General features: G+C 44.4%; 1 protein-coding gene across 1 annotated transcript in view; it reads left to right on the forward strand.

The window, feature by feature from the left end:
- The window catches only part of GRM2 (glutamate metabotropic receptor 2), an 85,676-nt gene that overhangs the window by 20,151 nt on the left and 39,524 nt on the right, over window positions 1-26,001 (forward strand). Inside the window, exon 2 of the mRNA XM_082214496.1 lies at window positions 22,843-23,586. Within this exon, the coding sequence (XP_082070622.1) occupies window positions 23,110-23,586 (477 nt within the window). The 5' untranslated portion in view covers window positions 22,843-23,109. The remainder of the gene's footprint in view (window positions 1-22,842; window positions 23,587-26,001) is intronic.

The following is a 26,001-nucleotide window of genomic DNA, read 5'->3' on the forward strand; positions in this document are numbered from 1 at the left end:
TCAAAGGAGGCAAAGGATTTGGGTGGGGTTTTTTCTCTTTTTCCAAGATTGTGAATCTGGCGCTGCGGCAAAAGTTTGCATACCCTCCAACGTTTCTCCAATGAAAATAGGGGCGCATATGCATCTGTTGCCTTGAGCCAATTGCAACCTCTCTGCCCCACCTACCTCACAGGGTGGTTGTTAAGAAAAATTGTGAGAAGGAAGCGACCATGTACAACACCTTCAACAGATAAATGGAACGAAATTAAATGTTAGTTGTAAGTTTGCCTTGAGTCTCTGTCAGGGGGAAAAGATGGGGTATAATGAGGAGGGTGATGACAAAGGTGATGGAAGAAACTGTGAGAATGATCAGGAGCATACTAGACAGAAAATCCTATTGAACTCCGTGGCACTTAATTCTGGGTAAAAATGCTTCAGATTGCAGTATGAGGCTGTTCAGTCTTGACCCAGTTACCTGAGAGTCAGCTCCATTGAATACAGTGGGACTCACTTCTGAGTAGACAGTGTCAGGCTCCATTTACAATAAAGGAGTAAACACTCCACGTGTTTCTTTTTTAAAAAAAATGGCCAGCTGCAAAAGCACTGCAATTAAAGAATTTAAAGTGAATTGGTGACCTTTTCTTTCAACATTATAGCAAGAGAGCCAGTGTGGTGTAGTGGTTATGAGTGGTAGTCACGTAATCTGGGGAACCGGGTTCGCGTCTCCGCTCCTCCACATGCAGCTGCTGGGTGACCTTGGGCCAGTCACACTTCTCTGAAGTCTCTCAGCCCCACTCACCTCACAGAGTGTTTGTTGTGGGGGAGGAAGGGAAAGGAGAATGTTAGCCGCTTTGAGACTCCTTAAAGGGAGTGAAAGGCGGGATATCAAATCCAAACTCCTCTTCTTCTTCTTTGTATGCCAGCTTCACTGTTTCCTTCATTTGACGCAGGTATTTTATTTTCAGTAGAAACAGGACTCTGCTTTTGTTCTCCAAGTCATGCAGGGGAGGAAAAAGAAAAGCGGGACACTCCAGGATCAAATCAGAAACACGGATGGTTTCTGTAATTCCAGCACTGTCCCTGGAAAACTGGAACACTTGGAGTGTATGAGGTTGTATATGAGCATTTCCAGTGAGGAAGTAGCTGCTTGAGGAAGGCTGGTAACTTTTTGGCTTTGCAGGGCTGCAAGTTTTAATCTTGCTGTTTTCATCAAAATAGAACTTTCTAAAGCATACATTTAAAAACCCAGGTATCATTTAAACCTACACAGCCGTTGCCAAAAACACACACTAACTTTTAAAATGTGAGGCACACTTAACTATTCATAATCCAAAAGCATTTCCCCCTCTAAAAAAAAGAAAAAGAAAAAAAAAGATTGTTCCATTTGAGCCAGAGCACATCAGAGCACAGCACAATATATGTATGGCCCAGTCCTGAAATTATGAAGTAATAATCTCTGCTCATGTGAGAGTTCATTACACCACACTATTGCTAATCAAATTCTGTTATGTCTGAGATTTGGAAGAATATATTGCATGTTTGGACAAGGATGTGGAGTCATATCCAGACAGATATAGAGTTTTCTTTTTGGAAATTCTCCGCCAAACTCACAAAAGATCAAGGCAGAAATAATAGTCACAGCATTTCCCTTCATTCATGTGCAATCAAGATATATCCCCTGCTAGGTGAGGGACTTGTAAGAAGCAGATCCACACACCTTTTCTGGAAATACTCTGACATGGTATGTGTCTACCTTACCTGCCCTTTATTTATTTTTCTTGTTAATGAGGTAAAATAGCCCATGTGATTATGTCATGATGCCATGTAGCCAGTCAGATGTAGCTAGATCAGGGGTCAGCAACCTTTTTCAGCTGTCGGCCGGTCCACCGTCCCTCAGAAGAAGAAGAAGAGTTTGGATTTGATATCCCGCTTTATCACTACCCGAAGGAGTCTCAAAGCAGCTAACATTCTCCTTTCCCTTCCTCCCCCACAACAAACACTCTGTGAGGTGAGTGGGGCTGAGAGACTTCAAAGAAGTATGACAAGCCCAATGTCACCCAGCAGCTGCATGTGGAGGAGCGGAGACGCAAACCCGGTTCACCAGATTAAGAGTGTACTGCTCTTAACCACTACACCACACCGGCTCAGACCTTGTGATGGGCTGGACTATATTCTTTTTTTTGGGGGGGGGACGAACGAATTCCTATGCCCCACAAATAACCCAGAGATGCATTTTTAATAAAAGGATACATTCTACTCATGTGAAAACATGCTGATTCCCGGACCGTCCTGTGTAACACAGGAATTAAGGAATTTAGCGGAGTCCCAACTTCCAGACTGCTGTACCAGGCCAGGGTGGGCTGCTGTAGTGTGAAGAACTCTAGGCAGCATTTGGCAAAAGGGAGAGAAAGGCAGAGAAAGGCAGAGGTGCTTGCTGCTGTAAGAGAGGCATGATGAATAATGCATGGGGTGAGTTTAGCCTCTTTTTCCGCTTCAGGAATCCCCGTGAGCAAATCAGCACTTCGTTGCATTTATTCATTACTGAGAATTATTCAGTGAATTTGTAACCCAAAATCTTTCTCTGGCTGCGAGTGCTGGGTAGGAATTGTTCTCTGCCAGGGACTGCAAGGGAATTTCACCTGTGTTTAGAAGGGACTCCCCCAAGAGGTAAATGGTGACAGCGATGAGGCCCGCAGGGTGGCATGATTCCTGTGCCTTGTTCAGGACAATCTGCCTTCGCTGGTTCTTATTTGAACCACTTTGAGGAGATGTAAATGTCTCCTTTCGCAATCCACACAGTAACAAATCCAGTTGCAAACATTGCTGGCAAGGGAGCCGAAGCGCAGACAGATGTGGCTAGTTTGTGTGGGAGTCCATTGTGTTCTCCCATGCAGTAACATACCCCTCAACTGTCCCTGTAAAACCAGGACATCTCATTTTTTTGTGCAAGAGCATGCCAACCATTCTGTGCACCACAATCTAGCCCCCCAAAAGTGGTTTTTTCCAGGGCTGCGATCTCGCATGGGTCATGTGACTTGTGCAGCAGTGCTGCTCCGGAAGATTGCATCCCAGTTTTTTACCTTGCCATGTTGGAGGGTATGTAGTAAGAGCAATGGCGTTTCATCAGGGGTATCTAGAAAGCGCCAATGCTAGCCACAACTTTGTATGATCATAGCATGTACCTAAAGTTGTGTGTTTGCTGAAACAGGGAACCTTGTCCTTGGAAGTTGCAGTCCAGTGTTGCTGGTTAAACACTTCCTTCTTGCATGTACATGTGTATGCACCCATCCACCCCCGTACACACCTTGATAGCATTACCTTTTATTATTATTAATATCCTGTGTGCAATGTGCTTGTGCAGCTGTCATGGGTACCTGCCTGTGACATCTCTCATGACGAGAAATGCAGTTTCCCTGCCAGTCATGCTTGCAACAAATCCGAGTATTATTTTCAAAGCGCTCTCTCACTTTCTTTGTGTTTGTGTGTATATGCTGCCATTTACTGAACATTTTCATGTCATTTTTATTTGAAGGCTATGCAATCCCCTATCCAGCACTGAAACACACTCCTGCGTTCTCCTCCTCCTCCTCCTAATAACAAACCAAACAGCAAATGGGCTTTTATCCCAAGGCAAAGCTGTTCCTCCTCCAGAAGCACAGCTTTCCCCCATTCCTTCCGTCCTTCTCTCATGCTACTGACGCATGATCAGGTCTAGAAGGAGCACAGCAGTATAAATGAAGTTGATCTCATTTCACACACACACACACACACACACACACACACACACACACACACACTCATTCGTACATGCCCTAATGAAATACATATGGAGGATTCTCCTGATTATCTCTACCAAAATTATACCCCCCTCAGGATAGTTCCAGCCTTCATAAGCTTGTTGCATTAGTATTAGATAATTGTGGCCAATTCCTGCTGTTGGCAGCCTTCCAGACAGCATTTAAAACACTAATAACTGCTGGATGTATGGTGTAGGCTTTGGCTCCCTTGAGGGGAAACAATTAAAAATACTAATTGACGGCGCCTGTCACTTTTCACCCCTCCCCCTCATCTATTTCTCTTCCAGGTATTGACATTCTGTGGTGTTGTTATCCTTTCCCCTGTTCCTTGTAGCTTCCGTTGCATCTCTGCTGTCTTGGGTGCAGCATCTCTTGATTAAGTTCTCTGTAGAGATGAAGGCAGACACCTTATCAAAGAAGAAGCTTTTGCTCAGATAAATGTGATTACCCTTGAAATGTGATTGACAGGAAGGCTCTCCAAGTAGCATCTTTCCTGCTCCAGTATCTGGAGTGGGCTTCTTTCTTTGAGAGAGAGAGAAACGGTGTGAAGACATGTTAGAACCACTAAAATGAACATGTATATGACTCATTCTTACCACCTTAGGGTGGATGGTGCCAACACAGTCATAAGTTAAAAGGGATTGAGAAGATGCAACCGTTGCACTGAATGTTCATATCAAGCCGGTCCAACTTTTCATACCAAGTGGGCCACAAGAGTACTTCAATACAGAATTTGCAGGCCGCACACTGCCTTGTCACAGGGTGGAGGGCAGCAAGGCCAAATTTTGATGCCTTCCCCCAGGCCTCAGCTACCTCCCCAATTGTTGGCTAAACAAGGCATCAGACTTTGGGAAGGAGGCTTGAGGCTCTGGCAGGGTCCTAGAGCCCTCACACCTCCTCCCCAAAGTCCAGCACCTCACTCCCCTCCTCCCCTCGGCTTTGGGAAGGCAGCTTGAAGGCTAGGGGGGGCATCAAATGTTGCCAAGGGCCACCCAAAAAGGCCTCATGGGCTGTGTATGGCCCTCAGGCTGTATGTTGGGCCTGGTTTATACAGTGTATTGTGATTTGTTTATTTACTATTTACACCACTCCAGCTAAGAAAGTTCCTAGAGCAGCTTACAGTCTCTGGAGAACAAGTACTGAACAGTGCCACAATGTCCGTTTTATTTGGAAAATGTTGATCTGGCAACCAAATGCAACATGCTGCAGAGAGGCAAGGAAAAGAAGCCCATCTATATGTTGTACACAACAGCAAAATAATGTAAACTAGGCAAAGCGCAGCAAGTTAAACAAAAACTCTTCACCATGAAATTGTGACAGTCAGAGAAGCACATGGGGGTGGGGGGGTTGTAATTAGGTAACTTTGCCACAGAGAAGAGAGGTCAGGATTCCTTTGTACAGGAGTTTTCATCGCCTTGTCTCTTATCCACTTCTTGGTACATTCGTATTTTTCATAGGTAATAATAGAAGTTGCAGAAATCCAGTAAGATTCAGAGACTGATGTCAGCAAGTCCCATGACTTGAAAGTGAAGATCGGATCGTTCTTGTAACTTAAAGCCCCAAAGCCTGCAATTGCTTTCATTAACTGTCTCTGTGACTCACCTGCTGTAGTGCCACAGGCTTCCATTACGCCCAGTTGGAGAGCTTCCCTCACACCCCTCACCCCACCCCAGGCAATCTGTCCTTTATTCACTTCCATAAGCAACAGGATGGTATACCTTATTTCCTTTTCTATGGAGGGATAGTGATTCTATCTGTCACAGACTGGCTGGATGTAGAGGAGCGGTGGGAGGCACCAGCAGGGGAAACCCCAAGGGAACCACCAGGGCGAAAAGACTCAGAGCCAGGGGTTTGGTGGTGGGACGGTGATGAGTGGTTTGAGGGAGAAGGAGCAGCAGACTGGGAAGAGGAGATATTGGAAGCTGAAGAGGTAACAGGGTTTGGTGAGCAGGAAGAGGCCGTGTCAGGCAGCAGTTCAGACTCTGAGGCTGAAGCAGAGGCTGGAGAGGAGGGTGGCCAAGAGGCAGAGTTGAGACAGGCTGCTGAAGAATCCAAGAGGTCTCCCCCTCCTGCTGCGACCAACTCCACACACCCCTGGTCTCCCAGAACATGAAAAGGGCTGAGCAGCAAGGGACAAGAAGGGACCTTAGGCTGCTGGGGGAGGAGCCTTAGAGAACGGTGGAAAGGTGGAGCCTTCAGTTCTTGCAACAGCCTCATTGGGGCAAGACCTACTGGGAAGAGCTGCTGTGATCACTAGGCTTGTGCTGTTTTTGTTCCTTTGAATAAAGAGTTAACTTCATGGACACTGGGTGTTTTATTGCTGACCTGCCCCTGACTCTGGCTCCTGACAATATCCAACCGTTTCTTCAAAAAGCTGGAAATGGCATGCATGATTCTTGCCCTCCCTCGCTTTTTATCCTTTGCAGCAGCCTTGTGAGGTAGGGCAGTGAACCTCACAGCTGAGAATCCATGTCTCCCCGACTGTAGTCCACCACTGCTGCACCACACTGGCTCCCTATGTTGTCTTTAACTCAGCCTTTACTACTCCCTGAGGCAGAGTGCAAGGAATTTAAAGAGACAGCACTCAGGTTGGGTGCCTCCCATTGTGACATCATTCAGCGGCCTCTGACCCCTCTGCCACACACTTTGCACCTGGGAGCCCTAGGAAAGCCTCTTGTTTGCCAGAATAGAGGAGTGTGCAAGTGTGTCTAGAAGCTAGTGTAATGCACATAGATAAATTTATGGTCATTGTTCCACCCATGTTCGTCTCTTGTCCCTTCTCACCACTGATCTGTGCCACCCCCACTCCTATGAAGGTTGTCCAGAAGGGAATGTAATCTTTGGACTGGATAAGATTCCCCACCCACCCCTACCTTAGAGGGAAATACATTTATCTGAGGATCTTACCACCCAAGCAGTAGGTCATGTTTCTAGCAAGATATTCAAATGACTGGGAAACAGATTTGTTTTCATATCACCTTCCAGAACTGATTGTGAGCCCTTTTTTGCATTGCATTGCATGAACTGCTAGATACTGTCCTAGGGAACAACACAACATTCTCCTGTGCAAGTCCCATTGAAAGGCATGGGAGCAAGGTAAAAGCTGTGCAAGTTGGGCTTGGACAAGAGAATCCCTTTCCCTGGTAGATTCTGCCTAGAGTTTCCTAACAATAAAGGGAGGCCATTCTCCTTATGAGATCCAAAAGAAGGAGGGGTTGATTCTGGCCAGGCAGTACTTATGTTAATTATACAGGGGTCAACACCAGTTATATCTGAGGAAGGTAAACTCAGCCTTGCTCAAAGATGAGTTTTTGTGCAAGCGTTGTTCAAAGGGACAGAATGGAATCTCTCTTCTTTTCATCCCCATTTCCTGCAGCTGTCTGTCTTTACTGCTTATGCTAATGAGGACTAGAAACCCTACATGTGATAATGCGAGCTTGGGAAAAAATCCATTGCGTTTATTCTATAGGGAGACAGAAAAACAACACAGCTTTTTGAAAGGAAATCTTTACTTTGTTTCAAAGTCGTCTTTAAATGAACAACAAAACATTTCCTTTGTCTGGAAGAGACAATTAATCTCTACGGAGACTTTTATTACAAAAAAAGAGAACCAGAGTTATGTTGCAAAAGGCTTTGATTCCCCAGCCCCCACATTCATTTGTACAGAGACAGTGTGCAGTATGTATAATTTGATATCATTTAATTTGGGAGAAAATTGTGTTTAAATTTTTTAAAAGGAATCAATACATAATCTGGGGATCCCCATGGGACTGGTGGAGGAGAAAGAAATGGCAAGGAACAAAATAATGCTTTATTAGCTATGAAAAAAAAGACGGTTAAAAAAAAAAGCACCCCACCAGAGTTCTCATACTTTTGTTATTCTGAAATAATTATGTTTGAAACAAAGAATTAATTAACTGGGAGTAGAATGCATAACTTGTCTCATGTAAAAGAGCTCACGGTGATTTACTTGGCATTGGCACCCTGCATTTGCATTCTGCCCAGAAATTGCATTGTTTGTGGGATGCTTCATACATTATAATCTTAAAGTGTACAACTAAAAATGTAATGTGTGAATATGGAAAACATGTGTCTATAGTCGCAATTGCCAAAGAGACAGAATGGGATGTGGCTGCCTCTTGAATAGTAGGGTCTGTTGCTGTGAAATGACCCTGAGGGCTCCTTTCTCATTGGTGCTTTTAGAAAGTTGTTGCTAGGGACGCGGGTGGCGCTGTGGTCTAAACCACTGAGCCTCTTGAGCTTGCTGATCGGAAGGTTGGCTGTTCGAGTCTGCAGGACGGGGGTGAGCTCATGTTGCTCTGTCCCAGCTCCTGCCAACTTAGCAGTTCGGAAGCATGCCAGTGCAAGTTTATAAATAGTCACTGCTGCGGCAGAAGCAGTTTAGTCATGATGGCCACGTGACCCAGAAAGTTGTCTGTGAACAAATGCCGGGTCCCTTGGCCTGAAGCGAGATGAGCATCGCACTCCATAGTTGCCTTTGACTGGACTTAATCATTCAGGGGTCCTTTACCTTTACCTTTGTTGATGTTATTTCATTTATGAATCCCTTCTCATCAAGCATCCCGAAACAACCTTGCAATATAATAATATATATGAAAACAGTTAAACCAATTGCACGCTGTATATAATTTTTTTTAAAACGGTTATAAATAAACAACCAGTTTAGAACAATGACAGCATACATAAAATCAATGTGGATCCAACAGTGATAGCAACTGGGATAAAGGTTTTAAGAGGCTTGATGCTTTGCTTCATAGGAGTCCCACTAGACAAGGCCGCAAAAGAGCCTCCCCAAATCTTCCTAAATATGTGGGCTTTGATATTGTTTTAAATTCCTCCCCTTCACAAAAAGTTGCTCAGAAGCAACCTTTGCTTTCTGCATAATAGTAAATTCAGGTGACATGATTTGTTTCATCATTGCATATTTATAATTTGCTTATATAATAGAAATATAAAAGAGGAATAAAATGTGGAAAAAGAAAAACAGGAAAAGAAAACAGGAGGGTTGAGAAAACTGAAGGAAATGGAGGGAAGAAATCTGCATAAGAATAAACTGCTATATTAAGGAGAAAGAGGTATACGGAGAAATATTATCTGGTTTTATTATCATTCCAAAGTTGGAAGGAAAAAGCCCCTCTCCCAATGAATTTGTCCTGTTGGTTATTATTTAAAGCTTTCTGTTTGTATGTTTGTTTTGTCATTAATGCTATCTCCCAGATTTTTCTCAGCCAATTTGTTATGACCACATGTTATAGTCATTTGGTGTTGTTTTTAATCTGCTTACACACAATGCAATTGCAGAAAAGGCTGTTTTCCCGCCCCATGCTGTACATGTATGTGTGGGGTGGGGTAATACATTTCTTCGTTTGCGGGCCGTTGTGTGCAGTAACGTTTTTTATGTTTAATGTTTTATTATGTTATGTTGGAAGCCGCCCATAGTGGCTTGGCCAACCCAGTCAGATGAGTGGGGAGATAAGTAGTAAAATAATAGCAGTAATAACAGTAATAATAATAGAATAAGACGCCCCTATTTTCATCAGAGAAGTGTTGGAGGGCATGGACAGTAGATCATATGTAAGCTATTCTGAATTCTCCCTTCATCTTGCTCCCACTACAAATGGTCTCACCTTGCAATTCAGCTACATGAAGTCTCTGTTCATATCAACATCGACACACACACATACACACATCTCACCAGTATGATGTCATGCAGCCATCTTCGGGCTTAAAACTGAGACAACTTCCACCACAGCCAAGCAACCACACCCCAGGCCAACCCCAACTTCTCTCACCACCAAAGGGAGACAAGCGAATAGCAAAGAGAACCTGCACAAACGACACTGACACAAAAACCCCACACATACATTAAGTAAAATAGAAACATCGCCAACCAACCCCACCCCCACCCCCCATGGCCCCCTCCACCTCTTCCCCCCGCTTTCTTCCTAATGTAACACTAATGTCTCAACAAATGAAATTGACCTGTAGAAAATGTAACTTGAAAAAAGAGACATTGCACATACAGTCATACCTCATGTTACGTCTGCTTCATGTGACGTTCCTTCAGGTTAAGTCCCGTGGCGACCCAGAAGTACCGGAAAGGGTTACTCCAGGTTTTGCCGCTTGCGCATGCGCAGAAGTGCAAAATGACGTCACGTGCATGTGCAGAAGCGGCGAATCGCAACCCGCACACGCACAGAAGCGCCGCTGCGGGTTGCGCTCTTTTCATGTTGCGAACAGGCCTCCGGAACGGATCTCGTTTGCAACCAGAGGTACCACTGTACTTTTGTAAACCAAGAAATCTCTAATAATAAATACATTTTTAAAAAAAATCTGATTGACAAAGTGCATACCTTACCAGCATTAGGTTCTTGGTTGAATCCCTAGCATTTCCAGATAGAATCATCTCAGGCAGCAGCAAAGCTGGGGGAAGACCCCCGGCTGAGAAGCTGGGAAATTTCTGTCAGTCAGGCTAGATGGATGGTGGGCCATTGGCATGACTCAGCTTCCCATGCTCACCTGCGGCGTGACTTGCTGTTGGAACAACATCTGCTTCTTCTGCCTCCAAGAGAAGCTACCAGATTGGGCCTTCTATTCTCAGCACCTGACACGCTGCCTGTCAAACCCAGAGATGTACATTATGCTTTGCCAAGCAGCCTGGTGATCTTGCTGTGCATTTTCAGTTTTCAGATCTGCTCCAAGCAGAAGCCACTGAGCCTGAATTCCATTCCATCTCATTTTGCAAGCTGGGGGAGCTACACTTTATTCATTGACCGCGTCACCCAAGCGCTACTACATGGTGCCTTGGTGTGAAATTGACTAGAAGACACTGTGAGAAGGGAGAAGCAAGCAAACGTGTCCCCTGCTCTAAGCGTCCCTCCCTCCCCATTGAGCCTCCTCCAGGCCCGGCCGCTTCTTTGTTCTTATTCCTGCCAAAGGGTCAGGCAAATTGATGCTGATCATTATTGTAATCATGCCAGCACTATAAACAGAAGTGCTTTCCTCTTAATGGGGATTTAATTATAGAATTAAACAATTATTATATCATTTTCTTCGACTGATCCCATTAGCAACAAAGAGACAAAACAGTTTGATCTCATAGGCAGTAAGAAGTGCGCAAGCCTACGCATCTTGTTCAGGCAAGGCCATGAGATGACAAACGGAGGCACAACTCTTCCTGCATACCGATCTAACACATGGGTGGGTAAACACACACATACAAACCCATGCTATGTGAGGCATTACTTACTCTTTGTAAGCAATGAATCCACTATTTTTTAAATGTGCAAAAAATGAGTCAAACCTATTATTCCATTATGTCAGGCTTTTTTTCTTTTTCTTTTACTTATGAGCTCAGAATGGGTCACTTGCCTAGAAATAAATGCAATCACATAAAATAGTTTGGATGAAAACCTCCAGCACTACCTAGACCTTGACTATAATACCAGCACCGCAAAGGAAAGACTCACATTGCCTCCCCAAGAGGAGTGGACTCTGAATCACCTCCGTATAGGGTGGAATCTACTTTTATATCATCTTCACATATGGCTGAATCCAGTTCTGCCCTTGTGCACGGAGAACAGACTTCCGCTTATGCAACAGGACTTCTTCTTCCTCTCCTCCCATTGCATCCTTCCACTGCACCCCCTTAAAATATGCTGCAACAGGATAGGGAGACCCTCTAGAGTAGGTTCTGGAAGGGCTGCAGGACAGGCTGCAGGCCAGAGAAGAGGAAGCAAAAATCCCCTTGCATGGAACAGAAGTTGGCTCATGTAATCTTAGAATTACAGTTTCTGTTATATTATAGAGATTTCAAATGTGAAAAAGAATAGTTTTCTCAAATGTGGAGTGCCACTTCATATGCTCATTTATTTATCATTGATTTTAAATATTATTTCACCTCCTAGAGGGCAATGGCTTTCAGCAATAAAGACAATAACAGTAAGAAAAAGAAAATATAAATCAAAACTAAGACACCTGGAGAAAACTAACTATTTAAGGCCAGCATGAGAGAGATCAACTGAGAGAGGCGGTGCATGCAGCACTGCTAGAGAAAATAAGGTAGAAAATAGATGGGCATTTAAATTATTACATATTATTACTGTGTATGCTCGTGTGCAGCTGCAGTATCCTTGCACATAAGGTAGCCATGGTATAATGGACACAGTGAAAGACATACATGCCTGATCAGTGTATGCAACTACTTGCATGGAGGCTTAATGCTAGCTATTTCTCTTGTTTATATGATGTGTGAAGGCAAAATGCCTCTGAATGTACCCTCATCAGCTATTAGCAGAAAAATAAATGCTGAACAATGTTTCTGAGCCCCATTCAAGATACCTTTAAGGGCATTGCCCTTAAAAAGTCCTGAACATTTTTTAGGTCTTGGCTATCTCAGAGGCGTGGAATAAACAGATTCATATAACCAATATAGGTAAAAGTAAAGGGACCCCTGACCATTAGGTCCAGTCATGGCCGACTCTGGGGTTGCGGCGCTCATCTCGCTTTATTAGCTGAGGGAGCCGGCGTACAGCTTCCAGGTCATGTGGCTAGCATGACTAAGCCGCTTCTGGTGAACCAGAGCAGCGCATGGAAATGCCATTTACTTTCCCGCCGGAGCGGTACCTATTTATCTCTTTGCACTTTGAAGTGCTTTCGAACCCGTGTCCCTATAACCAATATACTTAAGTCTAATTAATGCATGAAAGGGTTAATACCACAGAGTAAGCTGCCCTGCTAGGCTTAGATCACCTTGGGAGGGTCTAGGTAATCAAGGTTTTGTTCCGTCACTCTACCCAAGAAGCTCAGACTGTGACGAGGTTTTGAGTTGGTAGCTGCAGCTCAGACCACATGGCTATTACAAGCCATTGGTGTGTTCCTATACCAGAACTTTCACCACTGTAACTGAGTTGCAGCTTCTGTGCTATCTGTGTTTTCTGACTGATGTATGGAAAAACACATGAACCTGACCTTTGGAGAGTTTGTAAGTAAACTATTTTTAACTTACCGAACGTTTAGTCTTTTTCTGTGCTAGGGGAAGAGGGGGACTTTAGAAGGAACTCACAAGGACATATTCTAAAGGTCTTACAGCCTATATTTCCACACTTCACTTTGCTGCATGTGTTGCGATTTTAAATCTCTGCTGGGATTCTCTCACCAAAGAGTACTTGCCCCAAACCTGGATCCAGGAATTCTCCTTTCATACTGTAGCTATTTTTTCCTTGCAACAAGACATACTTCTACTCATGTGAAAAATCCTTAAGTTTATGATCAGCTATGCTTCAGGTTACATTTTATATGAAATATGTTTTTTGTCAAGTTCTTTTCTTTTCTTTTCTTTTTGAACCAGGACCCTCCCTCTATCTCCTAAACTTCTCTGGCATATTTGTTCATCTACTCGAATCTTAGCCATAGAACTGGAAGAGAATAGGGATTGTTTGGCTTGCTAATTGATATTTTTATTGATTTAAAATTGTATGTATAGCCATATGATAAGCCACTCTGTAAAGGTTTTTCCCCTTTGAAAAGTGGGTCATAAGTATCTAAATCAATACAGCCAGACTGGTTTGCAACAGGGCCATCTCCCTCATTGCTCTGGAGCTTTTCTGCAGGTTGTTTGTTTGTTTGTTTATATTTTATTTCTGTACCGCCCTATACCCATAATGACACTGTGGTCTGGTGAAAATAATTCTTTTCTGCAGTGCTTTGGGGGAATTAGCCCTTTTGAGCTGCCCTAGGGCATGGCTTTGTATAGCTTTTGGTATTTTTATAATTTTATTCCTGCTTATAGGGGGAGATAATGATGGTGCCTTGTTGTATTTCCACCATACTGAAAGCTTCAGCTGCAATGCAACTTACATGTTTTGTAAATAAATAAAACTATTGCGATGAGGACCCCTGTTATGAGATCACTTTCTGCTGACCACTGCCTTACCTTAGGGAGTTGGTGAAAACGCAGGTAATCTGAAGCCCCAGCGGTTCCCAAAGTACCTGAAACCACAGCCCTCAAGAAAAACTGACACTTTTCCAGGGATGGGTGGATATGTCAATTCAGGTTTCTCTCAGTTTCTAATTTTTAAATTAAGTTCTCCACATTTCCACATCGGTTTGCATTCCCCTCCCCCCCAAAAAGGTTCCCATGAAAATTCAACATTTCCCCGTGAATATCTCTCAGTATGCACATTTTTTAAAGGCAACTTTGCTTTATATATTTTCCAAAGCATATTTGTAATTCCCCTAATATAGAGTGGTACCTTGGGTTAAGAACTTAATTCATTCCAGAGGTCTGTTCTTAACCTGAAACTGTTCTTAACCTGAGGTACCACTTTAGCTAATGGGGCCTCCTGCTGCCACCGCACCGCTGGAGCACGATTTCATCCTGAAGCAAAGTTCTTAACCAGAGCTACTATTTCTGGGTTAGCGGAGTCTGTAACCTGAAGCGTCTGTAACCCGAGGTACCACTGTAATACATTTAAGTTATTTTCACAAATATATGCATTTTAATGCACACTTTATGCAAATTTGGTAGGATAGCTGTGCTTCGATTTGCATATTGCAAACTGGGTAGACTCACCTTTAAATGTGTGCTGCATCCAATCTCTCTGTTTCTCATCCCTACATCTTTCCCAAAGAAAAGAATTAATCCACTGCCCATTGCGCATGTAGTTTAGTAAATAAAAAAGCTCAAGAGCCCCGCAACACCTTTGCGCCCTCAATCCATCCAGGAAAGAACAAAACAATTGCAACAGGCACCAAGCTTCAGCAACAGCTAGCTGCAGGGCCACTTCTCCCTTTGAAACCTGCAGGGCCACTGGGCACAATGGCACTTTGCCAAATAACAATCTCAGTTCTGAAGCTTTTGCAAAAAGTTTCGTTGTGAAGATTGACCTCAGCGAGCAAAGAGGAATGGGCAGAGAGAGAGATGAAAGGAAAAACGAGAAAAACAAATCCTTCCTGGTATACAGTGATAGAGCAGTTGCCATTTCAAGCTAGAATTGGCACCGCCTCCCATGTAATCAGTTTTAGGCCCACCGCTTGGTCCCCCACGCAGAGTGAAATCTGAGAAGGTCCAAGGAAACATCATTTTCAATAGTCAGGCTTCCCACCCACCCCAGCCTCTCATTTCTCCAGCGGCAGGATCAGTCAATGCTGTGAAAGGCAAACTGGCAGCAGGTGGGAGGGAGCCAATCTGTCCATGATGCCTTGGTGAGGCATTAGGAAAGTGAAAGATGCCATGTGACAAGGCCTGATAAGCTTGTCAGTCTTGGTTCAGAACCAAGCAGTGTAGGGAAATCTGTGGATGCAACACCATGGAGGGCAGCCAAGAGGCTGGCAAAGAATTCTTCTCTCTTTTGCCTCCTCCTCCTCTTCCCCTACAACTACTTGCTCTTCATTTTCCCTCTTTGCTGAGTTCTTCAGTGGACTCTTTGCTTCCCACATTACCTTTCTGGCTCTCTTCCTGGAATGATTCCCCAAAACACGTCTTGGGGAAACATAGGAGGGCTTTAGACCTGTATCTTGTATTTGTTTAATAGACAGCAAAATAGGTCGGGCCTGTCTGGGAATAGGTCTTGATAGGGAATAGGTCTTGATAGGTCGGGCCTGTCTGGGAAACAATGCTTTTGATGGCTCAGCCAACACAAGATTTAGAACAAGTTGCACTCTCAACCCCAAAAGCACTTTATCAAGATGAGAGCTTATGCGGTGCCCCAAAATGTGTGTGTTTTTGCGTGCCACACAAGATCGTGGCATGAGAGCACAGTGTAAGATCACTACATCCAAAATGGTTGCTATGATCTCACATGAAAATATTGGATGACCAATTTTTCTGGGGTACTTGGGAGGTATGGAACATGACTTGCCTTATGTCAAGTCAGACCACTGGTCCATGCAGCTCAGTACTGTCTACACTGACTGGCCATGGCTCTCCAGGGTTTCTGAGAGAGGCCATTGCCAGCCTCACCGGGGAATGCCGGGGATCGAATCCAAAAGCTTCTGTATGCAAAGCAGGTCTTCTACCACTGAGCTATGGTCCTTCCTCATGCTGAAGGTTTAAAAATATATAAACCCCCAGAACCGCAGGAACAATTTCCCATCTTTTTATGCTAATATCTGAAGTGAAATTCATGGTTTGAATTTGTGTGAAATTGACATTTTTCAGTGGAAAAACAATTATAGCATGGCTGGCTTTTTGACGTCTGCTTGGCAAGGAATCTGGCCTTCCAAGTCCAGCTTTGTTCAATTTGACCTCTTCCCTACACACCCACCCACACCCACACACACACAGAGAGAGAGAGTTTAAGAAATGTCTCTTCCGGAACACAAACAACCTTTCCTTTGCTATTATCACAAATCAGGCAAATAGACACACAAGTAGATGGTTACTTAGATGGTAGGTTGGACCAAGTTATTTTTACACAGTGCAATTTTACTTTCCAGTAGTTGGAAACTGCAATTGTGGAAACATTAACACTGATTTGGTTCAAGCTGGGAATTGTTCTACTATGCTTGTAACATATAAATTGACATTTTTAATTGCAGGCTATCAACTAGTGCTTTGAGAAGAGGGTGACAACAGTTATTTAAACTTCCCAGCACACACCTGGCGTGTCCTTGTTAAACAGGTGCTTCAGAGCTTTTTAGCTTTAGCCTGAGGGTAAATGTCTTGTGTTTGCATTTAAAAATAAATAAATATCATGGCATTTAAAGTTTAGTACAGGGATATGAAGGGCAGATTTGGGGGTTTTCAACCGCTATAGGTCTGACACGATTATGAATAATCAATTTCCCTAAATTTGCATATCTTCCTTATTTATTTTTTTGTGAGGCGAAAATGTCCATAATGCCATTTTGATGGCATAGTCTCAAGGCTCAATCTGAGGCGGGACTCGGCCATGGAGCCTTACTTTCAGTGCTATGGTACAGCTCGGGAATATGGGAAGCAATCACGGTTGACTTAGTCCACACCACACATATATACGGGATGAGGAAGCACAACATCTCCCTAGATTATAGACTGTGGATTTTAAGTATGTTCTTCAGCCCCATTTTGGCTTTTGGTTGTTTCTTTTAAGGGCAATTACTTGGAAACTTTCAAGTAATTATGTAACTAGAAAGTCCACCATTTGACTGGGACTCAATAATTTCTGGGCTTTATATATTATGAAAGAGATGTCATAAACAACACAAAGATCAAGTGCCCACTGAAAAGGACACCACAAAATGAATTAAAATACATTAAACTCTGCACAGCCATTTTTTTTGAGCACCTCTCTTAGACCCATAATTATTCTCATATACAGCATGTGTTATCCTAAGTCTTTGATGGTATTAAACAACTAAATGGTCATAAGTCTTTGATAGTAATAAACAACTAAATGGCCCTAAGTCTTTGATGGTATTAGACAACTCAATGGCCCTGAGTCTTTGATGGTATTAAACAACAGTCATAGGCATTCTCAGATCAATTTCACAAGTGGGTTCCTAATGGCCCTTTTCATACACAGCCATATACACAGAGAGAACTAGATGTGGCCTGTACAATCTATCACAATCCTTGCCTTGCTAGGGAGCCAAGAGGGTATTTAGCATAATTGTTTATCCAGTTGAATTAGGAAAGCCTACATCATGCTTTGAGGATCATTTCACTAAACAATGCCTATTTTTCAAAGGCGCTTTCTACCAGCTCTTATCCACAACTTCTGAACATGTTATTATCTGTTTAAAAATAATTGTTGGGGTGACAGCATTGTAAAACTAACTGGAGCAGAATTGGCTTTTGAATATCTGAGAGTCTGATTGACTAATGATTAAAGCAACAATGAAAACATACAGAAACATTCCACGCTATTTACAACTCATGCAGTGAGCTCAAAGGCTGAAACCAACCTCCCTGAACAACAGGAAAGGAAATATTTGAAATGCTTCTTTGGTCCTCGTACATCTTGGGATTGGAACTTTATTTGTTCAATTCTTCCACACAGAATCCAGGAACCTGTTCTGGGCCCCTGTGAGTTTCTGCTGTAAATGTTTAATCAACTGCAATTATGATAAACACATTTGTACCACAAGACAAAACGTGATAATAAGTTTAAAGTGCTATAAGCAGGCTAATAGCAGTGACTGATCTCGGGCAGCTTTATAACTCCTGTCAAAAACCATTGGACTTAAGGCACAAGACTTTATGATGCCTTGTAGCTATAGCATGACTTCAATATCACTGTTACATGGCCAACTATTAGCGCTCATGCACTTTTAACTTTTGCCCCATGCTTACTAGTGCCCCATGCTTACTAGGCACAGATCCAGGCCCTTCAACTGTGTCTCTATTTTCCAGGGACAGTCCCAGATTTACAGAAGCCGTCCCGGTTTCTAATTTGATTAGAAGCAGTAGACTGTGGGTTTTCCCAGGGAAAGCGACAGGACAAAAGAGAAACCTTTCAGACCTGTGCCTAGAAATCATGGAGTGAGCTCTCAGTGTTGCCAAGTGTCTTTTGTTCCATCAGGGTTTGCAAGAACACACTAAAGTTGACACTCTCTTCAGGATGGGGATGCAGTGGCGTAGCGTGGGGGGTGCAGGGGGGCCAGCCGCACCGGGCGCAACATCTGGGGGTTAGGGGGCGCAAATCCATGGGTTAGGGGGCGCAAATCCATGGGTTAGGGGGCGCAAATTACTTGCCTTGCCCCGGGTGCGGACAACCCATGCTACGCCACTGTGGGGATGGGAGAGAATGTTGGTTCGTTTCAGATTTTAATTTAATTTCAATTTGTTTTAATTTTGTTTGGTCCACTACCTAATTTAAGGGACGTGGGCGGCGCTGTGGGTTAAACCACAGAGCCTAGGACTTGCCGATCAGAAGGTCGGTGGTTCGAATCCCCGCGATGGGGTGAGCTCCTGTTGCTCAGTCCCTGCTCCTGCCAACCTAGCAATTCGAAAGCACATCAAAGTGCAAGTAGATAAATAGTACCGCTCTGGCGGGAAGGCAAACAGCGTTTCCGCATGCTGCTTTGGTTCACCAGAAGCGGCTTAGTCATGCTGGCCACATGATTTGGAAGCTGTACGCCAGCTCCCTTGGCCAATAAAGCAAGATGAGCGCCGCAACCCCAGAGTCAGCCACGACTGGACATAATGGTCAGGGGTCCCTTTACTACCTAATTTGCACTTCCTGACACAATACGCAGACCAAAATACTGTACAACTATCCTTTGAAATCCACACCCTTACTTCTGGGTATGTCATCATTATAACTTCAGTTTATCCCTTGCTGTTTCTGCCTAGGAATTTGTCCCCCCATCCCCCATTTTAAATACCGTATGCTGTGTTCAGAGCCTCAAATTTTGCACTATGCTTGGGAAGAAAAGGGAAGAGAAACGTGAGGAGAGAAGTGGAGGGAAGCAGCTATGTTTTTTGAGTGTCAAATCCTGGCTAGTGCTTCCTTCTTGTCAGTCTGCCCTCATCCCAGACACTTGGTCACAAGGGGAGACTGATGGACCGAGGGAGCAGGACGTGGTGTGAATTTAACCAGCTTTTTTAAAAAAACCCAAAGAAAACAAACAACCTTTATTTCCTCCAGCAACAGAATCATGCAAAGCATCAGGCAAGGCATATATGGTGTTGGCAAGCAAGAGAAATTTGGTTCAGAATGGCTAGGAGTTCAAACCCCAAGAGGTGCTATGAGGCACTCATGCCAGATAAAATTGGCACATTTGACACAGCTCATAGTGCAAAGAACAAAGAAAAGAGATGGTTTGACCAAAAGGCAGCCAGACTTCTCCCTGTAGGAATTCTAGGTTTTACACATGCACACATGCCCCTACCTGGCTTTAGATGTTTTGACAGTGGGCATTGTAGGCGGAAAGTCAAAATGACAACCTCTTTCACAGCTTCCCTTTTTCATGCACACTTTCCAAGCAGACACTCATAAAGAGTATGGAATAATTCAAGAGGAGTGGGGTGATTCTTTCTTTCTTTCTTTCTTTCTTTCTTTCTTTCTTTCTTTCTTTCTTTCTTTCTTTCTCACTATGCCCCCCCCCCTTGTCTCCAGCACAGTGTATTTGCTACCTGCAAATTTTGCAGAGAAAACACTATCCACTGGACAGCGTTGCCCTAGGAAGGCACCTACAGCTGCTAAATGTTAAATCTGGCCCTGCACACATGTACACGCCCTTCCTCTCTATCTCCTGGTTGCCATGGTGACAAGGAATCCTGGGGAGTTCTATGCCAGAAGTTTCTTCATCTTAAATGGGGAGGGGGAGACGCAGGGAAGAAATCTGCGGTCTTAAAATACAGAACAGTACAAAGCTGCGCTACTCGTTCTGTGGATTTCTGAAATAATGGACATTCTGGAACAAAGGTGTACTCTGCAAGGTTGCAGACTTTAAAAAGCAAAACTTGACATACGGCAAGGGGCTAGAGATGTCACCTGGCCTGTTCCCCCCCCCCCCCGGCTCTTTGTTTTATATCTTCATCAGTGGTAAAAGGGAATTTTTTTTAGTTGCCTGCATAGATTCCAGTCGTCCAAGAAACAGTTGTCCAGCCTATGTTTAGTCATCCCAAAATAAAACATTTTCCCTTCTTGTTTTTAAAAAACGAACATTGCGTATTATGTCGAGTTGTGCTATTTAATTCTTACAAGATGTCATAAAATGCTAATCACTTACCTACTTTGAACACAATACCAGAGAAACTGGTCATGGTTTGCAGGTCATTGGCCTGCAGTCTTGTTTTCTGAAGCACTTACTATTTGGGCCATGTTGGAGCCCCTGTGCCCCTCAATACCAGCTGCTGGAAGTCACGGGAGAGGAGGGGAGTGCTGCTCTTGCACCCAGGGTCATCTTAGAGGCCTCCCAGGGGCATCTGGTTGGCAACTGTGGGGACAGGATGCTGGACTAGAAGGGGCACTGGCCTGATCCAGCAGGGGCTTTCTGATATTCTTATGGGGAGTAAAAGATTTCCTTAGAAGAATGAAATAGGAGGATATAATGTTTAAAAAATGGGGTGGGGAATATTATTCTGTCAGCAGCAGAGAGAAAGGAGAGGCAAAGATGGAAAGAATTTGGGGTACTGGCCATACATTTTCAACTATTCTGATGTAGCAGGAAATGAGGACCCTGTGGCTCAATCTCCCCCCCCCCCATCCCTTCAATGTTTCTATCATCCCTTCTTCCAACTTCCAAACAAAGCAGGGTTACCTTGCCACATTTTGAAGCAAGTGAAGGAATTCACCTTAATCCATTAAAAAGAGAATAGTCCCCAAAATATAATTAAATCTAGAATTGAAGTTTTCCTTTGCAATTCTGTGCAGATGCCAGGGGTCACCAACATGCCGCCCAGCTGGCCTGCTCATAACTCCCATGACAGTGCCTGCAGACGGTCTCAGTAAATATCTCCTTAAAAATCCACAATATTTGAGAGACAGTTTGCTCTTGCTGCTGCTCAGCTCCTGTTTGCAGAAGCTCTGCCTCTTCTGCACTGAAGACATCCCCTTAAACATGTCCACAATCTGCTGGAGGACAGAATGGAGAAGAGGTGCTGAGAGCATCTCTTTGTGTGAAAGTGCTTTGGTGGCTAATGTAGGTGCCTATCCCCCCACTGATAATAGGTCACTCTGGCAGCTCCCAACAGAATATTAAAAACACGTTAAAACATCAAACATTAAAAGCTTCCCTAAACAGGGCTGCCTTCAGATGTCTTCTAAATGCCAGGTAGTTGTTTATCTCTTTGACATCTGATAGGAGCGCATTCCACAGGGTGGGCACCACTACCGAGAAGGCCCTCTGCCTGGTTCCCTGTAACTTGGCCTTCTCACAGTGAGGGAACCACCAGAAGGCCCTCGAGGTGGGATCTCAGTGTCCAGGTAGAACGATGAGGGCGGAGACACTCCTTCAGGTATACTGGGCCAAGGCCATTTAGAACTTTAAAGGTCAACACCAACACTTTGAATTGCCTGCACCATTTTGTGGTCCTCTCCTTCTGCCCAAGAGGTTGGCAACCTAAGGCCCATGGGCCAGGTCCGGCCAATGAGCTTCCTGGAACCGGCCCACGGCCATTCTGTGGATCGGCGTGGGGATTCCGTGCTTTTTTTTCCGTAGCGCCATTTTTTTCTCACTGCAGGCACCGACTTCTGGGTCAGAAGAGCGCCAGAAATAGTGTGTGTGCATGCACACGGGCGCTCCTCTGTCCTGGAAGAGCGCCGGAAGTAGCTTGAGCGCATGCACAGGCGCGAGCGTGCACGCTCCGGCCCACTGAGAGGTCTGTCAGGAAGTGGACCGGACCGGCCTCAAAAAATGTTGCTGACCCCTCTTCTGCCCTTTTAGATGTGGCAGACATGCCCCTACAGCAGCCATTTTGGGGCTGAAATGTTGGTGAGCCCTTTTCTAGTCTGTCCACTGTGTTCCATCCCGGTAGGAATACTTCTTTGAAATAAGCATTAATTCTTCAAAATAAGGGATGCTGATAACAAATTATATTAAACCAAGGGATACTAGTATACATGTGGGTGTTTTTCAAAATGTGGTGTGTGTATACATCATATAAAAAATATGAACAGTCTGTATAGAAGTGGGGGTTTTGTTTGTCTTTTATTGTAACTAATATAGTTTATAGTGCTTCCCTGGTTAGCCTTGTAACTCTTGAGAAATTGTAATGAATGAATAAATGAATGAATGGACATAAGGTATCTATTTTTTACTAGTAATCAGCCTGTGTAAACAATGAAATGAATACAGTTTTCATGGCTTGGAATCCTAGTTGTGCCTGAGGAACATATTTCCTGAGGCTTGCCTGAGCTCAGCAGGAAAGCTGGTGCCTGCCTATCCTAAGCAAATACCATTTTCTTAGTAGGGAGCTACCTTGAATATGTGCTGTGAAGTGACTAGTTAAGGGATTCCCCTGTAAAAGTGATGATATTTATAGTACCCAGTAGTGGCACATTTGTGGCACCATAAAACTAAAGATCCAGAACTTAAAGGATATCTCCACTGGGCCTTTCATGCTGTAACTAATTATCTCCCCTCTTTTTCCTCTCTCTTTCTCTGTCTCCCACAGGTTGTTGTGTCTTTCTTTCTCCAAAGGGGCTGATAAAAAGCACAACTCCCAGCAGCAATTGCTTCTGTTTGGCTATATTTGGACATCACAATATAACTGTTTATTCACCTAAGGCTGGAGTTTCCTTGCGGCAGGATGGCCATTGGACACTGCTGTTGAATTAAAGGTGTTTCAGAGACACAACTGCCCACAACAACACCTTTGCTCTGACCAGGGAGGTCTCCTTGTGGCTTGGAAAGGTGCTTGCTGCCCTCTTGAGGCAGTGCAATGGCATCCTCTGCCACCCTATGGATTCTGCTGGTCTATCCTGTTGCGTGCCACACCAGCGTTCATGGCCAGAGCCCCGGATACAACGTGGCAGCCAAGAAGGAGATCAGCTTGGAAGGTGACCTGGTTATTGGGGGCCTGTTCCCAGTCCACGAGAAAGGAAATCCTACAGAGGAGTGTGGCAAGATCAATGAACATCGTGGCATCCAGCGCCTTGAAGCTATGCTCTTTGCCCTAGATGAGATCAACAAGAACCAGCAGCTTCTGCCGGGCATCACCCTGGGAGCTCACATCCTAGACACCTGTTCCAAGGACACCTATGCCCTAGAACAATCCCTGGATTTTGTGCGTGCCTCCCTCACCAGAGTGGACGGCTCTGAGCACATCTGCCCTGATGGGTCCTACGCCATTCATGATGATGTACCTACAGCTATCACAGGGGTTATCGGGGGCTCCTACAGTGACGTCTCCATTCAGGTACCATTTGCAAACCAGGAGGGAGCTGGTGGGAATGTGGAGTGTGGTGCTTAGAATTGGGGTGTTGTGTTTGGGGCCTTGTATTAGGGGTAAAAAGAATGAGTGTGGATGAAAGAAACCAGGTCTAGGCATTTGCTCATTGGATAAGAGGGCTTGGAAAACTGATGGTTACTTGAGGAGTCTATGGGTGCAGCTATAGAATACAACTGTGAAACTAGGAATCAAGTCATTAAGTAGCTTCCTTTCAGTGAATTAAGGTAGCATAGTGGTTTCCACTTGCTTGGCCATGAGTTTAGTAAGTGGCCCTAAGGCAAGCCAATATTGTTCTGCCAGTTCCATGCCAAACCTTGGCAACTGTTATTCTTGGGCAGCTGCTGAGGCCCCAGTAGGGCTTCTCTTGGTGTTTGCTTTCGGCCTGCCACACTGAGTAGCTGGGTCTGGGAAGCCGCTGCTTAAATATTTCTGCAATGCCCTGGAATTATGGGGCATTGTGGGAAATTTTTAAGGGCAGCTTTCCTGGGTCAGAGGAGAAGAAGAGTTTGGATTTGATATCCCGCTTTATCACTACCCTAAGGAGTCTCAAAGCGGCCAACATTCTCCTTTCCCTTCCTCCCCCACAACAAACACTCTGTGAGGTAAATGGGGCTGAGAGACTTCAGAGAAGTGTGACTAGCCCAAGGTCACCCAGCAGCTGCATGTGGAGGAGCAGAGATGCGAACCTGGTTCACCAAATTACAAGTCTACCACTCTTAACCACTACACCACGTTGGCTCTCTGCAGAAGGAGGCATTACTGTAGAAAAGGTCCTTTTTCTTGATGTAAGGATGATGGGGGCAATGTCTGCAAAGCGCTTTGGTCATTATCAATTTAGGTATCACTATCTCGTTTTAATTCAGAAGCAGTAGTCAGAAAATAAAAACCAATACAATCTTGGCATCACGAGATTTCCCTGTCTACAGTATTCTGTATTAAATGTCTTAAGAAGTGAATGGGCTCTGCGTTTGCAGACTAAGGGTGGAGGTACTACACACGTATTTGGAAGCCCACTGGAACTCAGTGTGGCAGATTGTTCTGTAGATCGTGCAGTAAATGAGAATAAAGATGAGTAAAGAGAATAAGGTGGCATCAGAAGAATTTGCTTCCATAAAGCTAAGCACAGGACAGAGCAGAAGCTTCTCATGATTACCTATGGAAGGCATAGCCACAAGTTTAAAGACTTTATCTTATGTTGAAAGACTGTTGCATATTCAAGTGGATCATAGCTCTGCAAAACCAAATTGTTCTCCTTACATCAGATTCTTCTGCTACAAAATGCCTCATATTTTGGAATGCTTCTCTATAAACTATCACCAGAACTGCAACTCTAGGCAATGCATTCTTACAATGGAAATCAATTGGGACCCTATAGATTTCAAAGCCTCTCCATACTATTGTACAGAACGAGATGAGAAGTGGGATGAGACTCCTGGGATGAGATGGTAGGAGGTCACATGTTATTCTAATATCAGATACACGCTCACCTTGGAAGTGAGAACAGAGAACAGGCAGGTTATATTTGTGAAAACATAGCTGATGGCCATTGGGGATAGTATTTTGCATATATTTTGCAGCAGGCTCAGTTAGCTGAGCGAGCCTTTGTGTGCCCAGGATTTGTGGGTGTTTCCAAACGCCCTGCCATTGTTTTATTGTGATGCTTCCTGAGGTGCAGTGAACATGGTAATCACAGCCTGACTCACACACCTGTACGAGAGACAGAGCGACCTTTTTATAGCCCACCCTGACCGCCACCTCTGCCTTCAGGTTCATCCCTCCCGACAAAAGCTCTGCCTGATTCTAGGCTTCCTAACGCAGGGACCGTATCCCAGAGCATCCGTGTGACAGAGTAATTAGCTGCTGCTCCTGAGAAGCCCTCAGGATGTATTAATGCTATAATTAATGTAAATTAATATATCATTATCACGTACAGAGCCCATTGCCAGGAGAGAAAGAGGGAGAGAGCTGAAGACGGCTAGCTATCTCATTTGCAGAGAGAGGACGAGCCTGTTGCCAGGGCTTTGCTCATAGATGCCTCTGGCCCAGTTCCCCAAAAGCAGAGCAGCCTTCTGAGGGAGGCTTGCATTGCATTCAGCAAACTAGCAGTTTGAGGAGGGTCTTGCCTTGGCGATGCCAGTGCAAAATAGTTCTGTCCTTTCTCCTATAGCTTGCAGCTCCTGCTGCTGTGCTCTGCTGCCTCATGCTATGTTCGCCTCAGTTACAGATTTGACCCCAATTCCTGTGGGTAGGAAGACCACAGGATCCCTCTGAAGACACCTGAGACCATGGCCATCTGTCACTTAATTTCAGGAGCTTCCCTACAGATATGCCAGGCCAAACTCCTCCTCCCTCCTTCCCTAGTTAAATGCCACTAAGAATGCA

The sequence above is a fragment of the Podarcis vaucheri genome (genome assembly GCF_965113315.1).
Source record: "Podarcis vaucheri genome assembly, chromosome: 2".
Taxonomy (NCBI): Eukaryota; Metazoa; Chordata; class Lepidosauria; order Squamata; family Lacertidae; genus Podarcis; species Podarcis vaucheri.